The 20,503-nt window shown below is 45.5% G+C and overlaps 1 protein-coding gene across 2 annotated transcripts in view; it reads left to right on the top strand.

Annotated features, from left to right (window-relative positions):
* Positions 1-20,503, top strand: part of NTRK3 (neurotrophic receptor tyrosine kinase 3) — a 297,966-nt gene that overhangs the window by 232,457 nt on the left and 45,006 nt on the right. The window contains exon 13 of one of the 2 annotated variants that reach the window (XM_067555657.1): positions 14,566-14,696. In XM_067555657.1, the coding sequence (XP_067411758.1) occupies positions 14,566-14,696 (131 nt within the window). Of the gene's footprint in view, positions 1-289; positions 533-14,565; positions 14,697-20,503 lie in introns of those variants that run through there. The other variant, XM_067555661.1, reaches the window with a different exon arrangement.

The following is a 20,503-nucleotide window of genomic DNA, read 5'->3' as shown; positions in this document are numbered from 1 at the left end:
GGAGGGAGCAGTGACAATAAAACGTAGTTTTGAAAGAAATTAGCCAAAAATGTCGACCTTCTAAAAAGTTTGCGTTTTATTTAAGTTTTAGCCAAAGTTTGGGTTGCTTCTTGTTCTACCCAAAGTGCTTTCACTTCCCCAGTTTATAATCTGTGAGATGAACAAGTCTGTGTTCAGCCACCTCCAGATCACACAATCTGGTTGGATTCCCATCTGAATTGTCTGAATCGTCACCTTTTTTCCAGTTACCCCTTAACTTCCCACCCCATTTTCTACCCTCTACCTACAGACTCCATCATTCAGGCAGCAGCATGGATACCACAAGCTGTTCCTAGTAGCACCCCCTAACTATGCTCAGACGCATCCCCAAAATCTAGTGAGGATCTCTGGGAAGCTGTGGTGTATGATGGGCTCTTGGGCTCCAAGTGGCGATGACAGACTGAGAGCAGAAGTCACCAGGAAGATTAGGGAAAGCAGGGCCGGATTAAAGCATAAACTCGATAGGCCCATGGCTAGGACCTTGGCTTCCGGAGTCAGCGATTAAACCAGACTCTTAGCTCTCATTTAAAAAAAAAAGGTGTGATTTGAACCAGCATGGTTGCAAGGAAAAGTTTGAAAATGTGACCTGAGTGTAACTCATGCAGAGATGTCTGCCTGAGTCTGCAGACAGCCTGAAGCAATAGCCCTGAGAGGGGTGAAGTGCTCCATGCATCTCAATGGGATGTTAACTCCAAGACCCATTGCCCAGGGCATGGGCTGCCATCACTACTCCAGCAGAGGATACTTTGTTCTGCAGAAGAGTACAGCAGATCTGTCCATCCCACCCACCCATGCAGATATACCATGGCTGCTGGGGTAAGTACTAGGGGACCCCCTGCTGCCCCCACTGCCTCTCAAGGGGATACTTCCTTGCTGCAGCCCCTAAGTCTGGGATGGGATGGGGGGGCCCTATCATTGACATGCCGATAGGAAATTGAGGCCATGGCAGTCCAGGGACAAAGGTGGGGTGGACTCCTGGCAGGATAATGAGGGACAATGCCTCTGCTCCTGCCTCCTGGATTGGAGAGCAGGGTGATGTGCAGGGACAAGGCCCCGTGTCATGATGTGCACTGCCGTAAGCCAGTCCTGAGTGAAAGTCATGCTAGGAGGCACTAGGGAAGCCAAACCGTAGCTTGTGGTAAAGGAGAAGTCTCAGGCTGGGTTTTTTAAGAGCCAGTTCCTCTCCCACCAAGGAACCAAGAACCAGGAGCTCTGCTGTGGTGTTATGTCACCGTGTGCATCTCTGTGTGGTTCAGAAGAGGCTGTTGGGGGTATGAATCCCATCCACCATTAGAACAAAGTTGGGGACAGTCACCATCCCCGTGTAGCCAAAGATGAATGATTTCCCCAAGAGAATTCTTCTCAGGGCAATAGTAATTCTTAGACCCTGTAATAGTGCCTGTATTCTGGATGCACCAGTCTGTCTGTCTGAGGCAGCCAGCAGTATAGTGTCTACATGCCACAATTATGTGGGTCTTTCCTTATTGGGAGCATAAAGAGCTGGAGTGGTTGAAGTTTGGGGTGCTGGGGAGGGGGGAGGGGGAAGGCAGAGAGAGGCATGCAAAACCTCTGTGCCAGAAAGTAATGCAATCCATGTTCCTGGAGAGAGTGGACAAAGGGACGGCCCAGAAGCTTTGAGCCTGCTGCATAAAGTGGCCTCCTGGTTGCTCCCAGGGATTATCCATCTCAGCAATAGGATGCCGTTAAGTGTCTGATTACTGCATTGTTAAAGCACTAAGTCTGAAATCTGACTACTGCGCGGGCCCCTGAGGGAGCCTTCCCTCTCCCCCTTCTGCCACTAGCAATCCAGAAAAATCACAAGTGGGATCTGTCTGCAGCAGCACTTTCCAATCAAGTGAAAACTGGCTGGAAAATCAAATCAACCTGTAAAGTTCCTGTGAAAAGCAACTATAGCTCTTTAAAATCGCCCCTTTTGGGAGGACTGAACTGAACAGCCACTGCAGCTGGTGGAAAACAAACCGTTTCTCCTTTCTGAACCCCTCCTGCCAGACTGATGAGTTTGAGGGAGGCATGCGCTCTCTGAAGACTATTTTCCTCAATTCAAATAAATTCACTTTCAAATAATGTGTAATTAAATGTGTGGTATTGAATTAATGTTTTCTTCCGAGTGCTTTGGCAGCGGGCGACTCAGGAGCCTGGCTGGTGGAAAGAAAACACGCTCACCAGACAGCCTCCTGTCCCCTCTCGTATTCTCTTTTCCTCCCACCCCTGCCAAGAATCTCCCTTCCCGCTTCCAAGAGCCGCTGGAACACACTGGCGAGTCAAGGAGCGGCTGCCTGTTCACATGAGGTCTCATTTATGGTACCTCGCGGTGTAGCTCCTGGATTCTGGACCAACACGAAGGTCTCTGCAGCTCAATACCTTCCTTTTCCTCAGCTCTGATCCCACTCCATGACCTACACAGGTCTGGCTTCTTGCCCACATGACTCCCTGCCATGTAGTTAACCCCTGCCATGCCAAATGCAGCGCTCACTTAGGGGTAGGAGCCCAAAGCATCACCTCAGTGGAGGATGTCCGTGACGCACTGTGATTTCCACCTGGATATATATGGAAATGGATGGCGGGAATACATGAAGCTCGCTGGACAGGCTGGTCTTTGGAGTCTGATTTCAGCAGAGGGTGGGGAGAGCTATGGAAACCTTTGTCCTGTTTTTATGTCTTTTGCCTGGAGCTTCGACAAGGCTCAGGTCAGATGACAAGTGCTCTTGCAATGACCTTGGGGCTTAGCGATGTTTTTAGACAATGTGAGCTGCAGAGCAGCGTGACCTTGCGGTGGTGAGCTTGTTTGGTGTGGCAAGGAAGAGTCCAGAGCTAGGCAAGCCGGGGACTGAAGATCTGCGAGTGTAGCGGCAGCGAGGTTTTAAAAACGAGAGCAGTTTTAAACTGAATCTTGAAATGACTGTGGTGCCAATGGAAGTGTTTGTGAGTGGGGGGTCAGATGGCTGTGCTGCTTCACAGGGATGAGAAGGCCGACATCATGCTGAAGTCTAGAGAGCTGAGTCTCTGGGAGGGCATAGGGAAAGGAGTGGCGGTGGCCAAGGCAAGAGGAGAGGCAAGCAACAATGGTATCCATGGCTCCTGTCGCAGAGGTGTTGATGACCAGCAGAATTGCAGTCTAACGCGAGAAATCCAGATTTTTCTTGGGAAGGAAGAGATGGGGAAAAGAGTTTGTGGTGAAAGGCAGAGACATGGCATTCAGATCACCGCAAACCAGGCTGGGACGGGCCACCATGTTGGGCAAAGCAGACTTTCCCTGCCCCTGAAGTTTGGTGTGTTCTCCCAGTGATGCTGTTTGGGGCCATTGACTTCTTAGCACAGAGAAAGCATATGTGTCATTTTTACCATCCATTCATCTCGGGGACAATAATCATAAAAGGTATGAATGTGCCAGGTGAACTTTGGTTGAAATAGTTTGCCAAGTTACACGTCTGACTGAGGAGGAGAATCTGCCTCTTAATGATGGGAGTTTGCCACTGTACAAGAATCTGGATGCACACCTAGGTTGGAGGCCTCCATTAGTTATTCCTACAGTCGCTGGCAGAATCTGCGGTGGATGATCAACAAGAATCCTCAGTTCGAGGTGGCCTCTTTGTTTACTTTTCTTTCTGGAACTCCCCAGGTAGGGAGGAAATTTTGAAGAGTCCTGAGAATAATTACAAATTGCAGCTGAGAATCCACAAGGCAGCCAATAATCCTGAGTTACTTTATGCAATTTCCTTCTATAAAACAATTAGCAGGCAGGTCCTGTGATTCTCCGGAAATAATTTTTTAAAACGTTGTTAATGAAAATGAGGGTTCGGTTTTGGGTTTACGTTTTTCAGCTGGGCTATATGCACACACTGGCTTTCCAGGTACAAATGAAGATACTGGTTTTAAATCTGGCTCATTTAGAGTCAGCCTCTTGCCCTGTGTGTTATTGTGGCAGCAGAGGTTAGATGAGATGTTTTGGCTGCTGGGCCTTAGAGGTGTCTCTAGGGATGGTGGAGACATGGCATTCTCAAAGAACCGTCCCCGGTTGTGAAAATGCTCCCTCTGGTCTCATCCTCTCTGAAGCCTGATTTTACTGACCTTCAGATCATGGCAAAAGGCACATCTTTTCAGTCAAGCACTATAGGGGTAAGTAAATCTAGAGGGAGCCTTTTGCAGTAGCTCCTAAGAATTCCAAAGAGAGCAGAGAGACAGTTTCTGCCCGAAACACCTCACAATGTAAGTATAACACAATAGACAACAGATGGATATAGACAGATGGGGGAATAAAAGGAAACAATGAGACAATGTTGGTCAGTGTGACAGGCTGTGGTCTAAGCACACCAGATTCTTAACTGTTGTCAAGGCTTGTATAGGCCTGGTGGCAAAAGAGAATTTCAAAGAGGGCTTTGAAGGAGGACCCTGAGGGGCTTTGTGGGTTTTGAATCGGGAGCTCCTCCCAAGTATGGGGGGCAGCACAGAAGAAAGCATGAAGATGCTTGTTGGAAAATTTAACGAGTAAGTCATGGAGGGCGGCCCCATTGCCTGACTGGAGTTGGGAGTCAACTTCTTGATAATGTATGGAAGATGATAGGTCTCATGGGGCCGGGCTGTGAAGGGCCCTGAAAGTGAAGACAAGTAGTTTATGTTTGATGCTGTGAAGAAAGGGGAGTCAGTGGAGGGATGCACTGAGAGGGATGACAAGATCAAATCAACAAGCAAGAAAAATGATCTTTGCCTCAACATTTTGGAAGTGAGAGCTCGAGATTGTCTTTGTCAAGGCCAGAGAAGAGGATTGCAGTGATCGAGACGTAAAATGATAAAAGCTTGGATTAGAGTGTTAGCGGTGTGAATGGATAGCAGAGGCTGTATCTTAGAGACACCGTGCAAGATTTAGACAGGGCCTGGATGTGAGGCGCTAGAGAGAGGGCTGAGTCAAACATGATGCCCAGGTTACAGAGAAGACGGTGGTGTTATTCATAGTGACTGAGAAAGGAGGGGATAGGAAGGGCTTTGATACATGTGGTTTCTAGAGCTCAGAAAGTCTATTTATGGGAGATTTCCAACCCAGTTTTGCAGGCTCAGGAGAGTCACAGGAGGTTAGGATACAAATCCCATCTTTGTGGTGCAGTTCTGAACTGAATCTCTGACATAGGAACATAAGAATGGCCATACTGGGTCAGACCAATGGGTCCATCTAGCTCAGTATCCTGTCTTCCGACTGTGGCTGGTGCCAGATGCTTTAGAGGAAATGAACAGAACAGGTAATCAAGTAACCCTTTTGACGTTCATCATCGATCACTACTTTAAACATGAGCTCCAACAGGACATCACACGATCCTGAGTGGTATATGGACAAACTCTAATGTATGGTCTCAGCAAAGAATATGGGGCCAGGCACAGAGAAGAGCTGTCAAGGAGCATATGTAGAAGCTCCTCCAAAAGACAATCAAGGGCCAGACTACCTCCTGTACCACCAGAAGAGGAATGCAGCCTATTTATTATCTTCATGGAGGAACAGTGTGTGTGTTTCTCCATCATAGACAATATGGACCTCATTCTCCTCTCACCAGCTTTAAACCAGTTTACACCATTTTACTCCATTGATTTCAACAGTTACTACTGATTCACACCAATGCAAATGGAGAATCAGATCAAATGAAGTTAGCAAATGAGTAACCTTTTTTTATTAAGATAAATGCCAGTTAAATCACTTTCTAACGGGCTGCCGACTGTGAGGTTTTTTTGATTCCATCCTGCTGCATGCTTTTGTCGGTTCAAGTGTCTTGGGTAACTCATCAGCACAATTAATTGACACCTGTACAATTTGAAATGCACTCTGCTGGCTAGTTACATGTCTTAATTACATGAGATGCAGTGCAAATTCTGACCATTATATTTTATTTTAATAGTCACGGTGCATGCAAGTCACATAGGACTGATTCACAAGAATTATTGTAACAGTTACTCATGGAAGAAACTAGTGAATAATGAATACATCTGAAAACTTTATTACCTTTTGGTGAACAGAGAAAAAGGCAAAATTCATAGAATAAATTATTTGTCGCAGCAAATTACTCACAGCCCCACAGAAAACTGTAACCCATTATTATTATATATACAGCGTTGTAAGTGTAAAGCAAGCAATAGAAGTGCATAAAAAAGACAAGGATACTGCCATAAAGAGCTTGTGATCAAACTCAGGAGATCAATGTATTGTAGGGAAGCACATGGAAGAAGCCAGCTTTAAAGTGAGTTTTGAAGAGTGAGAGAAACAGAATGTAGGGGGTGGTTTCAACTGGATTGAGTAACAAAGTCAAGAGTGGAAGGAGGTAGGGTGCACTGTGGCAAATGAAAGCAGAAATGTGGGTTGGGATGGTACTGGGCAGAGCCTGTAAGGTAAGGGGAGGGAGCATGAATTCAACATGAAGGAAGAGAGGAAGCCAGTGGAGGGATCTGAGATGGTCATCTGCATAGTAGGAGAAGAAGATACTGATATACAATGGAAGGCGAAAAGAAAAGAGAACAGAGAGAGGGGTGAGATTTCCATCCATTTGTTCTGTGGTTCCCCAAATGGGCTGCCTGTTATCCATGAATCAGGAGCTGCAGGATACAAAATCGGTTAGCCAATACATACCAGCAAACAAGCCCCTTTTCATGACATTTGAAGATGGATGTTGTGCATGTCACACAGATCAATTTTAGCCCAGTTAGAATAAACAGCCCAGAACAGTAGCCCAGGGATAGCTTTCTGTGCTGCTATGTAGTTTGAGGCCTAGTCCTAGCAACTGTGTATGTGCCTGTGATTTTGCCTACCCACCTGCCTGAAGTCCGAAGCATTCATGCTATACTTATCACCACAGTATCTGCATCAACCTTCCAACATCTCATAAGGTCCTTTGCTTGAAAGACATTGGAGTTGGCAGGTCTTAAAAGGAAAATGGGGGTATCTTAAGAGGTGTGGAAAACACCCAGAAAGAAAAAAACAATGATAATAAAGAGTAATTTGAAAACATGTAAATAATCAGAAAAGTGGCCTTGTGAAAAGGAAAGTATGAGCGCTTCTGATTTATCTTTCTAAAACTGTTACATTTATAATTTTTTTTTTCTGCCTGCCAGAGTGCAAACTCCACTTGGGATCTGAAACAATCAAGCTGGGCTTTTTCTGCCTCTTACATTGTGACCAGTGATAGAGATTTTGCAATATGAGCGTAGGATCATAGAATCAGCCATACGAGTTGGAGATGGAAAAGCCCTATTGGCTCTTCTAGTCCATCTCCGGCGGGCTGGTGCAGGACATGCGGGGCTGATGCGTGAGGCAGAGTTGCATTCACCTTGCCCCCCAAAAGCTGTATTAGTTCTGCAGGGTAATGAGAGTCAAATACGTTTGTCTGGAAATGCAGTAGATGTGAGTCAGAGACGGGGGGAACAGAGATGGGGCATAAAAAGGTGCCACTATTAGACAGTCATTTTTCTGATGGAATGCACTTTCAGCCATATTGCAAATGGTTCATTGGAGGTTATATAAGGTCCCACAGCAGAACCAAGGTCCTTACCCTCTGCCTGGAGTTTCATGGAAGCAAAAGTCCTGCAAGTAGTTGTCACGGGGAGCACACCTCCTCCTGCTTACCCAAACTCTAGAACATAATTTTCGAGGCTTACTCTAACCTCTTCTCTTGTTGGGCATTTTGCGGTTAGGTTCATGCACCATTCAGAATGGTAATGGAAGAAGGCAAAAATGTTTTCTACAAATTAATTCATGATAGACAAGGATAGATACCCTTCAGTCTTATTCTTTGTCCATCTTTTTTTCTATATTGCTTATCACCCTAGCAACTTAACAATTGTGGGACGAGAATTATGAGCTGTCACAGTGATTATGGCATCTAGTTCAGTGCTCTGTGTTAGCATCTGTCCTTGTAGGTACAGCATGGCCTTGAATGAGATCCCATAGTGCTGTTGAGTCTGGTTATTTTCCTGTCAGTTATTATTGCGGTTCCTGCACAGATTCCTCCTTTGGATTGTCTTATTAGCTTTCTTTTGTAGATTAACAGTATATGGAGAAGAAAATAAGAGTGGGGCTTGTGAGAAGGCTGTTTGCATACACCTTGTTAGCAAGGCTGACCGCAACCCAGCGGAGACAGATAAACAGATTTAGTACACCCACGTCTGCCTGGAACAGCAAACAACAGCTGTTTATCAGGCAGAACTCAGCTGTTGCCAGTAGGAGGTAAATAGCTTTATTCAGATGAACCTCCCATGTGTCCTTGCAACGTAGTGTTTTTGGTAGCAACTCCGGCTGCCTTATTAATTGCAAGTTAAAGTGCAAATGGGGTAGTGAAGACCAGATCAAAGGCTAGCCAGAACAGAGGTCCTAATGATACAATGCCAGGCTATATTTCATTGCTTTATATTTTAAACCCATACTGACACAGCAAGGTAGACCAAACAAAGCAGTGAGTTCTTTGTGTCTCCAAGAACTTGATCTAAGTTGCACCAGCTTAGTCCTGTGGCATTTGAAAATGTTATTTATTATTACTCCACCTGGGCCGAAAACACCACTATGCAAAATTCCCTGTGGCCATTCTGGGATGGAGGGGGAAAGTAGGATCGGCAAATATTTCCCTCCTGATCCCCAGAAAGGGTGGCCAACTGTTCCCAAGCACAAAACTGATTCTCTATTAGCTTATTACATTTTATAGAGCCATACAATTTTTTCTTAAATCCATTAAAACTGCTTGATACCAGCACCTCAACAGGATATCCTCTCCATCTACTCACTGTAATATAGCATTGATGTAAGAGTCATCACGGAAACTTGGTGGAATGAGGCTAATTAATGGGACACAGCAATACCAAGGTACAAAATATATCAGATTGACAGAATAGGTCACGCTCGTGAGGGCGTGGCCTATATGTGAAAGAAAGCATGGAGTCAAATAAAGTAAAAATCTTAAATGAATCTAACTGTACCATACAATCTCTATTGATAGAAATTCCATGCCTAAACAATAAGAATATAGCAGTAGGAATATACGGACCAGGATGGTAACAGTGATTATGAAATGCTCAGGGAGGTAGAGAGGCTACAAAGGCAGAAAACACAGTAATAATGGGAGATTTCAACTATCCTCATATTGACTGGATACATATCATCTCCAGACAAAATGCAGAGATAAAATTTCTAGACACTACAAATGACTGTTTCTTGGAGCAGCTAATCCTAGAATCCACAAGAGGAGAGGCAATTCTTAATTTAGTCCTAAATGGAGCACAGGATGTGATCCAAGAGGTGAATATAGCTGGACTGCTCAGGAATAGTGACCATTATGTAATTACATTTAACATTTTTGTATGGGGGAAAAAGGCCAAAGAAACCCACCATGGTAGCATTTAACTTCAAAAAGGGAACTACACAAAAAAGAGGCAAACTAGTTAAACAGATATTAAAAGAAGCTGTTACAAAGGTCAAACGCCTGCAAACTGCATGGAGGTTATTTAAAAACACCATAATAAAGACTCAAACTAAATGCATACCCCAAATTTAAAAGAAGAGGACCAAAAATATGTCACCAAGGTTAAACTGCAGAGTAAACAGGTGGTTAGAGGCAAAAAGACATCCTTTAAATATTGGAAGTCAAATCCAGTTTGAGAAGACTAGAAAGGAGCATAAACCCTAGCAAGTAAACTGTTAAAGTACAATTAGCAGGCCAAGAAAGAATATGAAGAGCAACTAGTTAAAGATACAAAAACTAGCAGCAATTTTTTTTAAGTTAATCAGAAACAGGCAGCCTGCCACTGGATGATTGTGTTACTAAAGGAGCACTTAAGGAAGACAAGGCCGCAGAAGAGAAGATACATGAATTCTTTGTGTCGGTCTTCACTGCAGAGGATATGGGGTAGATCCCCACACCCAAGCCATTCTTTTTAGATGACAAATGTGAGGAGCTGTCCCAAACCGAAATGTCAGTAGAGGAGGTCTTCAAACAAATTGATAAACTAAACAGTAATAAGTCACCAGAATCAGATGGAACTCACCCAAAAGTTCTGAAGGAACTCATATGAAATTGCAGAACAATTAACTGTGGTATGTAACCTATTGCTTAAATCAGTCTCTGTACCAAATGATGTGGGGGTAACTAATGTAATGCCTATTTTTAAAAAAGCATAGAGAGGTGATCCTGCCAATGACAGATTGGTAAGCCTAACTTCAGTATTAGGCAAATTAGTTGAAACTATAGTAAAGAACAAAATGATCAGACACATAGATAAACGTGATATGTTACCTAAGAAGAGCCAGACTGGGAAAGAGTCAACATGACTTTTGTAAATCATACCTCACCAATTAGAATTCTTTGAGGGCATCAGCAAGCATGTGGAGGAGGGTGATCCTGTCGATACAGTGTACTTGGGCTGCCAGAAAGCCTTTGACAAGGTCCCTTACCAGAAGCTCTTAAGCAAAGTAAGCAGACATGGGATAAGAGGCAAGGTCCCCTCATGGATCAGTAACTGGTTAAAAGATAGGAAACAAAGGATAGGAATAAAAGGTCAGTGAAAACTGAACATTTTCATAGTGGATAAAGGTGAATACCAAGGTCCCCTGAGGATCTCTGCTGAGTCGTGTGCTGCTCAACATATTCACAAATGATCTGGAAATGGGGGTGAACAATGAGGTGGCAAAATTTGGAAATTAAACAAAATTACTGATGATGGTTAAGTCCAAAGCTGACTGCGAAGTGGAGCAAATGGATCTCGTTAAATTGAGTGAATGGGTGACATAATGGCAGATGAACTTCGGTGCTAAGTGCAAAGTAACGCGCATTGGAAAAAAGAATCCCAGGTATGCATACAATCTGATGGAATTTAAATTAGCTGTTCCTACTCAAGAAGGTGATCCTGGAGTCATCATAACTAGTTCTCTGAAAACATCCGCTCAATGTGCAGCAGTACTTAAAAAAACTAACAATGTTAGGAACCATTAGGAAAGGGATAATAAAAGAGAAAATATAATACCACCATATGAATCAATGGCATGCCCTCACCTGGAATTGTGCATGTAGTTCTTGTTGTCCCATCACAAGAAAGATATATTAGAATTGGAATAGGTACAGAGAAGGGCATCAGAAATTATTAGGAGTATTGAACAGTTTCCATATGAGGAAAGATGAAAAAGACTGAAAATGTTCAGCTTAGAAAAGAGACGACTAAGGGGGGATATGCTAGAGGTCTATAAAAACATGCATGGTATGGAGAAAGTGAATAGGGAAGTGTTATTCACTCCTTCACATAACATAAGAACTAGGGGGTCACCCAATGAAATTAATAGGCAGCAGGTTTAAAACAAACAAAAAGAAGTTCTTCTTCACACCCTGCACAATCAACCTGTGGAATATATTGCCATGAGATGTTGTGAAGGCTTAAAGTATAACTAAATTTTAAAAAGTTGTAGAAGTTCATGGCAAACAGGTCCATCAATGGCTATTAGCAAAAATGATCAGTGATGCAACCGCATGCTACTGGTGTCCCATAATCTCTAACTGCTGGAAGCTGGGACTGGAAACTTCCTGTGTGTTCTCCTAGCTGTGGCCTGTTCAGGAACATCACATAGGTCATGATGTGAACAACCCATTGGTAGTTTAAATTACCCGCACCAGATCCCTGTTCCAAACTCCAGATCTTTAATCCAAAATGTGTATTTTTATAATGGAGCAAACATCAAGTCTGAACCCTCTGAACTTGAAGGTACAAAATCCAGACTTGAACTTTCCCATGTCTGGTATTTCACACTCATTTCATTTTACAGATACAGTAGGTTGGAGCTGTGAATTCTGAGCAAGACCTGGGGGATTCAGAAATGGATTTTGATTCAGTTCCAGCCATGTCACCTCTTAATTGTCTTCCCTCTAGTGTAAATAATCTCAAACGCCATCAGTCTCTGCTCACCCAAGAGCCCCTCCACCCCATACAGTATCTACACTTCCCTACATCGGACTCTTTATCACACTTCAAATATCCTTCAGATAAGTCTATATTTCTTTATAAAATGCTAGTGCAGTATCTTTGGACTTCTCTCAGTATGAGACAGCCTCCTCTTAGCCCCCTTTGTGACTGCTGTACAATGGACCAAGACTTGAAATATTTGGTCTTTCACTACACTCAAATCCTTAGTATATAGACTACAGTGATGGGCCCCATAGAAATACCTTGATAAACAGAAAGGAAGATTCTTTAATTCAATGCCATTTAAACTGTTTTTAGGGCTCTCCCTACCCAAGTGCATCCAGACATTTCAGATTCTTCTCGGTACCCTATAAACACTGAAACTAAGCCAGACCAAAGAAACCCACACGCGAACTGCTGTCCTCAACTGTCGTTTGAGAGTTCACATCAGTCATTTAGGATGTGGCTACCATCCTGTGCCTTAATGTTAGTACTAGTATTAATATCGGTAACTAACAGTTTTCTGCCCAGTGCGCAGTTATTGAAAAGGTCAATGAGAATTCTCTCCAGAGGCATTGTTAATTACAAGGCCCATTGATTATGCAATCTGTCAGTATCTCACTTCCCAAACGGGTGAGAAGACGGGAGATGGCAGCCTATAAACCTGCCTGCGAGCTTTTAATTAGCGGGTTTAATTGTATGAAAGTCATTAGGACTTTGCATTGGCTTTTTGATAAGTTGAGCAGTGCCTGCGTCATCACAGGTTGTGTTCTTCCCTCCCCCCCTGTGAAGCTGATGTGTATTGAACTGAGTCAGGGTTGATATGACGCTTGGGATGAGCACTTACAGTGGGCTGTCACCTTTCCGTCTTGGTGCCATCTTCCAGACGATTCAGTGCAGCCACCAAAAGTGCTGTATCAATTTTGTCTTACCTTCTAGATAGTCCAGCCCAACATGAAATCTGGGCACCAGAGAATTCTTCCTACTGAGTACAGATCCCTACTGCCACCTTTGAAAAAGGAGATGGAGGAAAGGATACAAAACCAACATGCTCTGGAGGAAACTGGGGGCACATAAACAGAGGGTCAAATTATGGCTGCCCCACCGTGGGAGAGAGGAGGGAGCACTTTACCACACAGAGGACAGCCATAATGGGGTTGCCTTTGGTGCATGAGCACAAGGGAGGAGTCATTAGTGCTGCCATTACCCTACCTCCTACACGGTAGGGCTCAGCTGTGGAGAGTCCATGCTGCACCTGTGCCTTCGTGAAGCAGCTGGCTCTGGTGAATGTGCTACCCCCAGTATCTGCTCCTGGCCTCCATGGCCACAATGTTTCCAGATACTGCCACTGTAGTTGGGCACCTCTTTCTCCCAGCCCAGCACCGCTCATGCCCTTGGAGCCATAAATGAGCCCTTTGGAAGCAGTGGGACTCATTCATGAAGTGATGCAGAGGCAGGAGGTGCCATCTTTTGGGTGAGAGATGAAAACGATGCTTGGGGTCCGCTGGTCATTAATCATGCCAGGGCATTTGTCCCCAAGAGAAGGCACCTAGCAGCAGATTTTCTAAGGCAATTCTGTATCTGAAGGTGTAGCTAGGTGCTTCAGTGGATTTTCAGAAGTGCCTAAGCAGGTTGGGAGCCTAAATCCCATTGATTTCAGCCAGAGCTAGGTGCCCAACCTGCTTGAAGAACTCACTAGGCACCTGTCTGCACCTTTAGGCACCTAAATACTGTTGGAAATCTGGCCCTGAGATACTGCACTGATAGGAATTTAGTTGGGACACTGCAGTTTATGCTCCTGCTCTTGAGGTCTTTATAGATCACCTATTTGTTTGTTCCCTCCTGTGTTTCACTTCATATTTTCCTTCACTTCCTTTCATAAATTAGGTCAGATCCTGCAGCCGTAACTCAAGAGCAGAGACGCACTGAAATCAAGCTGATTTTCGGTGTCAGGGAAATCATAGTGATGATGGGCCTGCTCCTCTAGGAGCTCTCACGGGAGCGAGGGCTGCAGGATCGGGCTCTTGTGCGGCATTGTGGGGTGCTATGAAACAGGTGCCACTTGCTGCCCAGAATGTCACGAAAAGTCAGTGCTTTCTGTCCTCTCAGGTCACTTTCCTTGTTTTGGCCCCCCGGGGGCCAGCCACCCAAATATCTCTCTTGAGTTTGGGGGTTTAAAGTCATCCAAAGTCTCTATGCAAAACTCACTCAAAACCGTCCGATTTCACCTGGTCTGGCATCAAAACCATGTGAAAGGGCAGCATGTCATGAAGTTGGTGCCAAAGCATACGTCATGTTCAGCTTCATTCCACATGGACCCAGAACAATGCAGGAGACTGAGCCAAAAGTTTCCTGAACCTTCCAGACCCTCTCGTTGAACCTGCTGTGAGTTTGTAGCAAAAACCTGATGAGTTTCAGGCACTTTCCTTGCAGATGTTTTACGCAGCACTAGCTCCACTCCAGAGTGGCTGCATCCCAGCAGGGGTGTGTGTGAAAAGGCAGAGAGCTTGTGAAGCCCTAGAAATGTAAATAGTTGTTGTCCATTCCCGGCATTAACCTTGATTCATTCTCCCCTCCCCATCAACCCATTCCCTGCAGATGTGCAGCATATTAAGAGAAGAGATATCGTTCTGAAGAGGGAACTGGGAGAAGGTGCCTTCGGGAAGGTGTTCTTGGCTGAGTGCTACAACCTTAGCCCCACCAAGGACAAGATGCTGGTGGCAGTGAAGGTAAATCTCAAGGGAGCATGGAGCAGAATGTAGTGGAGGCTGGGCAGCCAGGTATAGTTGGTTATTACTGTGTGGGAAGGTTAGGTGGGGGAGGTTTATCGGATACCATAGATTGTGATAAATCCATTTGATCACACAAAATTTCAGCGTTTTGTTTCAAGGTCATCTATTCGCACCAGTGCCAAAACCGCCTTTCCTTTCCTGTTGGTCTGGCCAGGCGGCACTGAGAAGAAGCGACACCACTCTGGTCTGGAAGCTAAAGCTAAGATGCAGCTGCAAAAACAATGGGTGGAATTCACCTGCCCTCTCCGAGGGACTGTGGGCCCTTCCCCTCCTCCTCCTTTTGCTCAGCCTTTTGTTTTTATCCTTTGCTGCCACTGTACGTGCTGATGCAAAGCTGATGTAAATAGGCCTTAACAAAACACGCACGCACGTACACAAATCCACAACAGAAAAACAAAAAATCCACAGACATGAAGTTTTCTGGGATGAAGTTTTCTGCAAGAACCACGTCCAGCTGAGATCTGCTCAGTGCAGCTCGTACCTGCTTGGACAGCGTGAGACAACTCCAGGCTAGATGATGTCCAACAGAGGCCATCTCAGCATGGCTTCTCCTGTCTCAATCAGCTGCTGTGTATACCCCTTTGTGAGCCTCTGGGCATGTTTGCACTGCAAGTCCAGGCCTTGGGTGGCTGAGTCTGTTTAGTGCATAAGTGTGCTTTCATATCAAGTGGCACCAGTTGGCAGATACATCATCATCCATGGTGCTAGCTGTGGCCTCATAAATCATTGCAAGTGGTTTTGAATTTGAACTGTTGCCCTACAGAAAAAAAACCTCATCTCGCTCTCTGGAAACCCAGAGACAACCTCTCCCCAAAGCTAAAGTTGTTTTAATCAACCTTTTAAGGCATTTTTTAAACTCACTTTTCCCCATATGTGCTGGCCTTGAACTGCAAGCTGCCACCCTTCGCCCTATATTACGGGATGTATAGAATAAATATACATGAGAACATGGCGAGTGCCAGGGGGTGAGCCTTGTTCCCTGTCTTGGGCCTCAGCAGCACCCAACGCTTATGCTGTATAAACCACGTATCCACAATCTCTTAGGGCTCGATTGAGTTCCATTTGCTTGTAGGCGGAAGTGGTATCTCCACTATCTCCCACTAATCTCCAGAATGCCTTTTGTCATGGTCACAAAGCATTTTACACAAGACTGACTTTGCATTCTGAAATGCGTCCAGCTTCGGTATGCAACACAACAGCTGTTTGACATCAGATTGCACAAGGACAGGAACAAATAATGTAGCTAGTTGAAGCCACCAGGGGAATTTAGGAAGCAAGTTTAGGTAGTTACGCAAAATCTGAATCCAGGCCAATGGAGCGTGACCTCGCTGCTCCTTTGCAATGTACCATGGGGTCTTCAATTACCGCAAGTAGCCAAGGCGCCCTGGTTCATGTCCAAAAACCCACCCCAGTGGCATTGCACCTCTGAGGACTGCACTGGCAGTGGTTCAGTGATGGGTTAGATGGAAGAGTGCCACCCGCGGGAGCACCACGACCGCTTCCTGCAGCACCCGGGCTTTTCCGTGGCCATCTCTCAAGTGAACACAGACAGCCTCCTGAGAACTGACTGTGATGGCAAAGAGGTGACCCCAGCAGGAAAGTTTACAGGCCTCGGTAGCACCAGCAGTTGGTTTCTCTAGATGCATGTGGGACTCCTCCTTTTTAAAATCAGAAAATCGCTTTCTTTTCCCCTCTTCATTTATTACAGGCGGGACTGGTAGCACCGCCCATCATTCAAGTTGCCCGACACTTCCCATTGTAAGACCTCGTTTTCAGTGGCTAATAATTTTGCCAGATTTTAGCCATTGAGGCTAAAGATTCCCATGCTGGGTGTTTGCCTCAGGATGAATTTTTTTGTGCGTGTAAAATTTCAACCAAAACGATTCAGCTGTGTCAGAGACTGAGGTGAGAGAAAAGGCATTGTTTTGCCCACGTTAAAAAATGCTGCTGATCTTTTGTTTGCAAAGCTCCAGAACCCCCATGCTTTGGAGCAGGAAGTGGCCTTTGTGTTAGTGATGCTCCTTTCGCTGTACCCGTGCAAATATCCACCAAATCTGGCCAAATTATCACCCTTTGAAAAATAGAGTTTTCACATGTGCAGTAGAGACTTCTTAGATTCTAGCAGCTAAATTCCTTGACAATTTCATGTACGCTGGGTAGATTCCAGCCCAGGGCTGAGCATGACTTTCCCAGCAGCTCTGGAGAGAAAGGAGACCCGATGTTTTCTGTGTTCTCAGAAATGCCCCTTCCACCCGTGGGCCCAGGCAGCGTGGAGAAGGAAGCTGCCTGATTCAAATACAGAAGGGACATGAGTCACACAGGGGGTGAGAGGAGGGAGTAGAGTGGGACAAGGAGCTGGGCAAGGAGACGGTACTGGGAGCTGGGAAGAGACATAAGAGCGGGGACGGGAGTCTGAGAACCCGCAGATGGAGGTGGATCTGAGATGGGATAAGGATCAGGGACTGGCTGGGCGAGGTGACTGGGACTGAGAAACAGTGGGGTAGGCAAAAGTAGGAGGGGAGATAGATCTGATGAGGAGCTAGGGTGCATGGAGAGAACTGGGACTGGCTGGAGAAAGAGACGGGGATAAGGAACTGGGGTTTGGGGCAGATAAGCAGTGAAATTGGAAGAACCCAGGGAGGGAGATTGGGGCTGGGGATCAGTGGCGGTGGGGGAATGGGCGACTGGAGGCCAGAGTGGGCGAGAGTGACACATCAGATGAGTAGCTGGCAGTGGGCTGGGGATTGGGACCATCTGAGCTAGGAGAGTGAGGCCGGAATGAGAGGAGTCGGGCCTGGCACTGGCGAAGCAAGGAGGGTGGAACTGGAGCGGGGGAGTGGAAAAGAGACAGGAGTGGGACAAAGACAGGGGATGGAACAGAATGGCTCACGCTTGGGGGAAACGAGTACACTTCCCTCCAGAGCCTGGAATGGCACCTGAGATTCCAGTCTCACTGTTCCTCCCGTCAATAAATATTTGTGAAACCCACTGAGAAAGTGTTCCCGTCTAGTGGATGCCAACCTGCTACTGTTACCCTCTAGCTCAACCGGCAAAGGTCTGGGCAGTGGATCTAAAGGCTCCAAGCCTGCTATCAACCATGTAGATGTCAATATGATGCCACCACAATGAAATTTTGTTTTCTCAGTTTGCCTTTTAAAAAACCTAGGAAATAACACACAAAAACTATATTGAAAGAACATTAGTAAGGTTGTAAAGTCAAGCATTCAAAAGATTGGAAATACCAGCATTAAGGTTGCCAGTTGTGCAGACAGAATAATTAATATGTTCACCAGCTTTTCTGTGGTCCTTATCACTGTATTATCTGCGTGCTTCACAAATATTAATGAATTTATCCTCACAGAGCCCCGTGAGATGAGGGGTGTTATTCCTTTTTGCCGACGGGGAACTGAGGCACTGCGAGATTAAAGTGAAAAGTACCCACACATTTTGGGTGCCCAATTTGTGATACCTTTATGCCTGAGTATTGCATGCAAAACACAACTCCCACTGACTTCAGCTGCAGCTGTGAGTGCTGAGAGAGCTGCAACTCAGACCCCAGGGTCTCAGGTATGGCATTTGGAAGATTCGGAACGCACAGTTAGTAACCCACTGTGTAAAGTTTGGTTTGAGTGACGTGCCCAGCATCCAGAGGAACTCGGTGGCAGAGGCAGGGATAGAAGCCAATTGTCCAGGACAGCATTCAATATCTTAACCGTGAGACTGGCCTTTCTCTTCCTGAAGTCTCTTGCCTCATTCACTACACACCTCATCATCTACATTTCCTAACATTTAAATGATTCTCTTTGCAAACTTAATGATATTCCTTTAAGATTAATATCCAGTCCCAATATGGGGTGGGAGGAAAGGATGATTGAAGGGGGAGGGGAGCTATTTTCCTGAGAGGGCGTAGCAGCAATACTATAAAGATATTAAATGACTAAAAGTAATCGGGTGCCTGAGATGAGGATGGATGTTTTGCCATTTGCACAGTGTGACTGTCATCCGTCTAAATATCCCTAGGTGCTTATCCTTTGAGGGCAGAGAATTAAAATGAAATTATGCCATGTGTGGAGTGGGTGTAGGGCGGGGAAAGGAACAAAGAAGAGTGGCATCCTGCTTGGATAATAACTGGTAGAGATCAGTTCAGAGGAAGAAGCATTAGGAACAGAGCACTTGCCACTTAGCTAAGGTCAGTGCCTAGCCGGACAAAGCTGCAGAACAGGCTCCAGCATCTCCCGTGATAGATCCACTTCCTCAAGACCCTGCCAATGAGAAGGCGCTTCCTAAAGGCAGAATACGCTTCCTATGTCTCATTTACCGCCAAGCTCTGCTGACCTTCCTCTTACTGTTAGTGCCTTTGAATTCCAGCAGTGAGTAAGATGAGCAGGTCTCACCCTTGGTTCCCAGTTAGTCATCTCAGTTTACAGACAGACAAGAGGAGGACTAGGTTTTGTGGTAACTGCATTATTGGGGTACAAAATTGCCCTGACAGTTGCTCCAATGACATCATTACACGGACATATATTGGCAAGCAGACAGCAGAGCTCTTGGTAGGGTGGGCACCAAAGAAGACATGATTTCAAAGGATACTGTTAAGATCAAGTGGCACTGAATCTGACCTGCCTTTTTCGATGCGTAAATGTTTGCAGTCCATGCATTGGTGATGATTCCCCCCAAATGTCTGGTCTCTTTTTTCCAAATTAATTGCTAGCAAGGCAGCCCTCACAAAATACCCTACAACAACAAAGCAGTGTCCAAACCAAACCTCATAAGCAGCTGTACAATAATAAATAATATGTATAGCCCTGCACTCACGAAGAACCTTACAGTATACTCAAGAAATATATACAGTCAAATTCTCCTAGCGACCCGACAATAACAAGGGTATGCACGCCTCCCAGTGCATGTAAGCTACCCTATAACAGCAAACTGGTGCGCTCAAATGTGCTAAAGGAGACATTTTTGGTAAGGCTGCAGATTTCAGCATCGGTCTCTCTGGGAGCTGTTATAAACAGCAGGGAATAAAATCATGCATTTAAAAATTATGAGAAAAGACTTGACAATGGCCTTCTCCAGAATCCTCACAATAACTGCATAGCCAAGCAAATCCAGCTTCAGAATAAAGGCGGTGTAGCCAGCTATTTCAAAATAAAAGACAGCTAGAGGGGACTGGCCGGCACAGGAGCTGAGTAATAATGAGATACTGAGCCTTTCGCCCCTAGCTCGCCAGCAGAAATCCTGCCCAAGTAGGTAGTAATTGGAAGCTATTACTGTCTGAGGGCTGTTTGCTGCTCTCTGTGAAATGAGTTGGGGAATCTCACTGAGTGCCAAGTGGGCTGCTGCCCACATAGGAAGAAACTCCATCCTATTGGGCAGCAGCTGTCCCTTGTCGACAGGCTCGGCTGAACTGAACGGTGCCATGGAGCCTTACCACCTTTCCCGACCCCTACAGCAGGTGCCTCCAGGTCCGGGTTGAGGCACACAGGCAGGCAGTAAAGGCCCCTTTGACAGCACTGTGAGAAGACCGTGAACTCGGTGATGGGTCCCACAGCAAAGCCCCAAACCATCAGGTGTTTAGTGGGATAGGAGCAGGATGTCTCAGGAAAGTGAAGAGGTCTGTGACGTTTCTAGCACCTGCTGGTATGACACTGTAGATTAATGGGAGGGAAGGCAAGCTAGTCCTTCTAAAATCAGTAGAGACTTGGGCACTCTTGGATGCCCCCCTCAGTGTCAGCTAGTTACAG

The sequence above is a fragment of the Emydura macquarii genome, unplaced genomic scaffold (assembly GCF_026122565.2).
Source record: "Emydura macquarii macquarii isolate MOO-44397 ecotype Brisbane River unplaced genomic scaffold, CSIRO-AGI_Emac_v2 contig_1644, whole genome shotgun sequence".
In the NCBI taxonomy this organism is placed as follows: Eukaryota; Metazoa; Chordata; order Testudines; family Chelidae; genus Emydura; species Emydura macquarii.
Note: the sequence above shows the minus strand (reverse complement) of the source record. Positions and strands in the feature narration are given on the sequence as shown.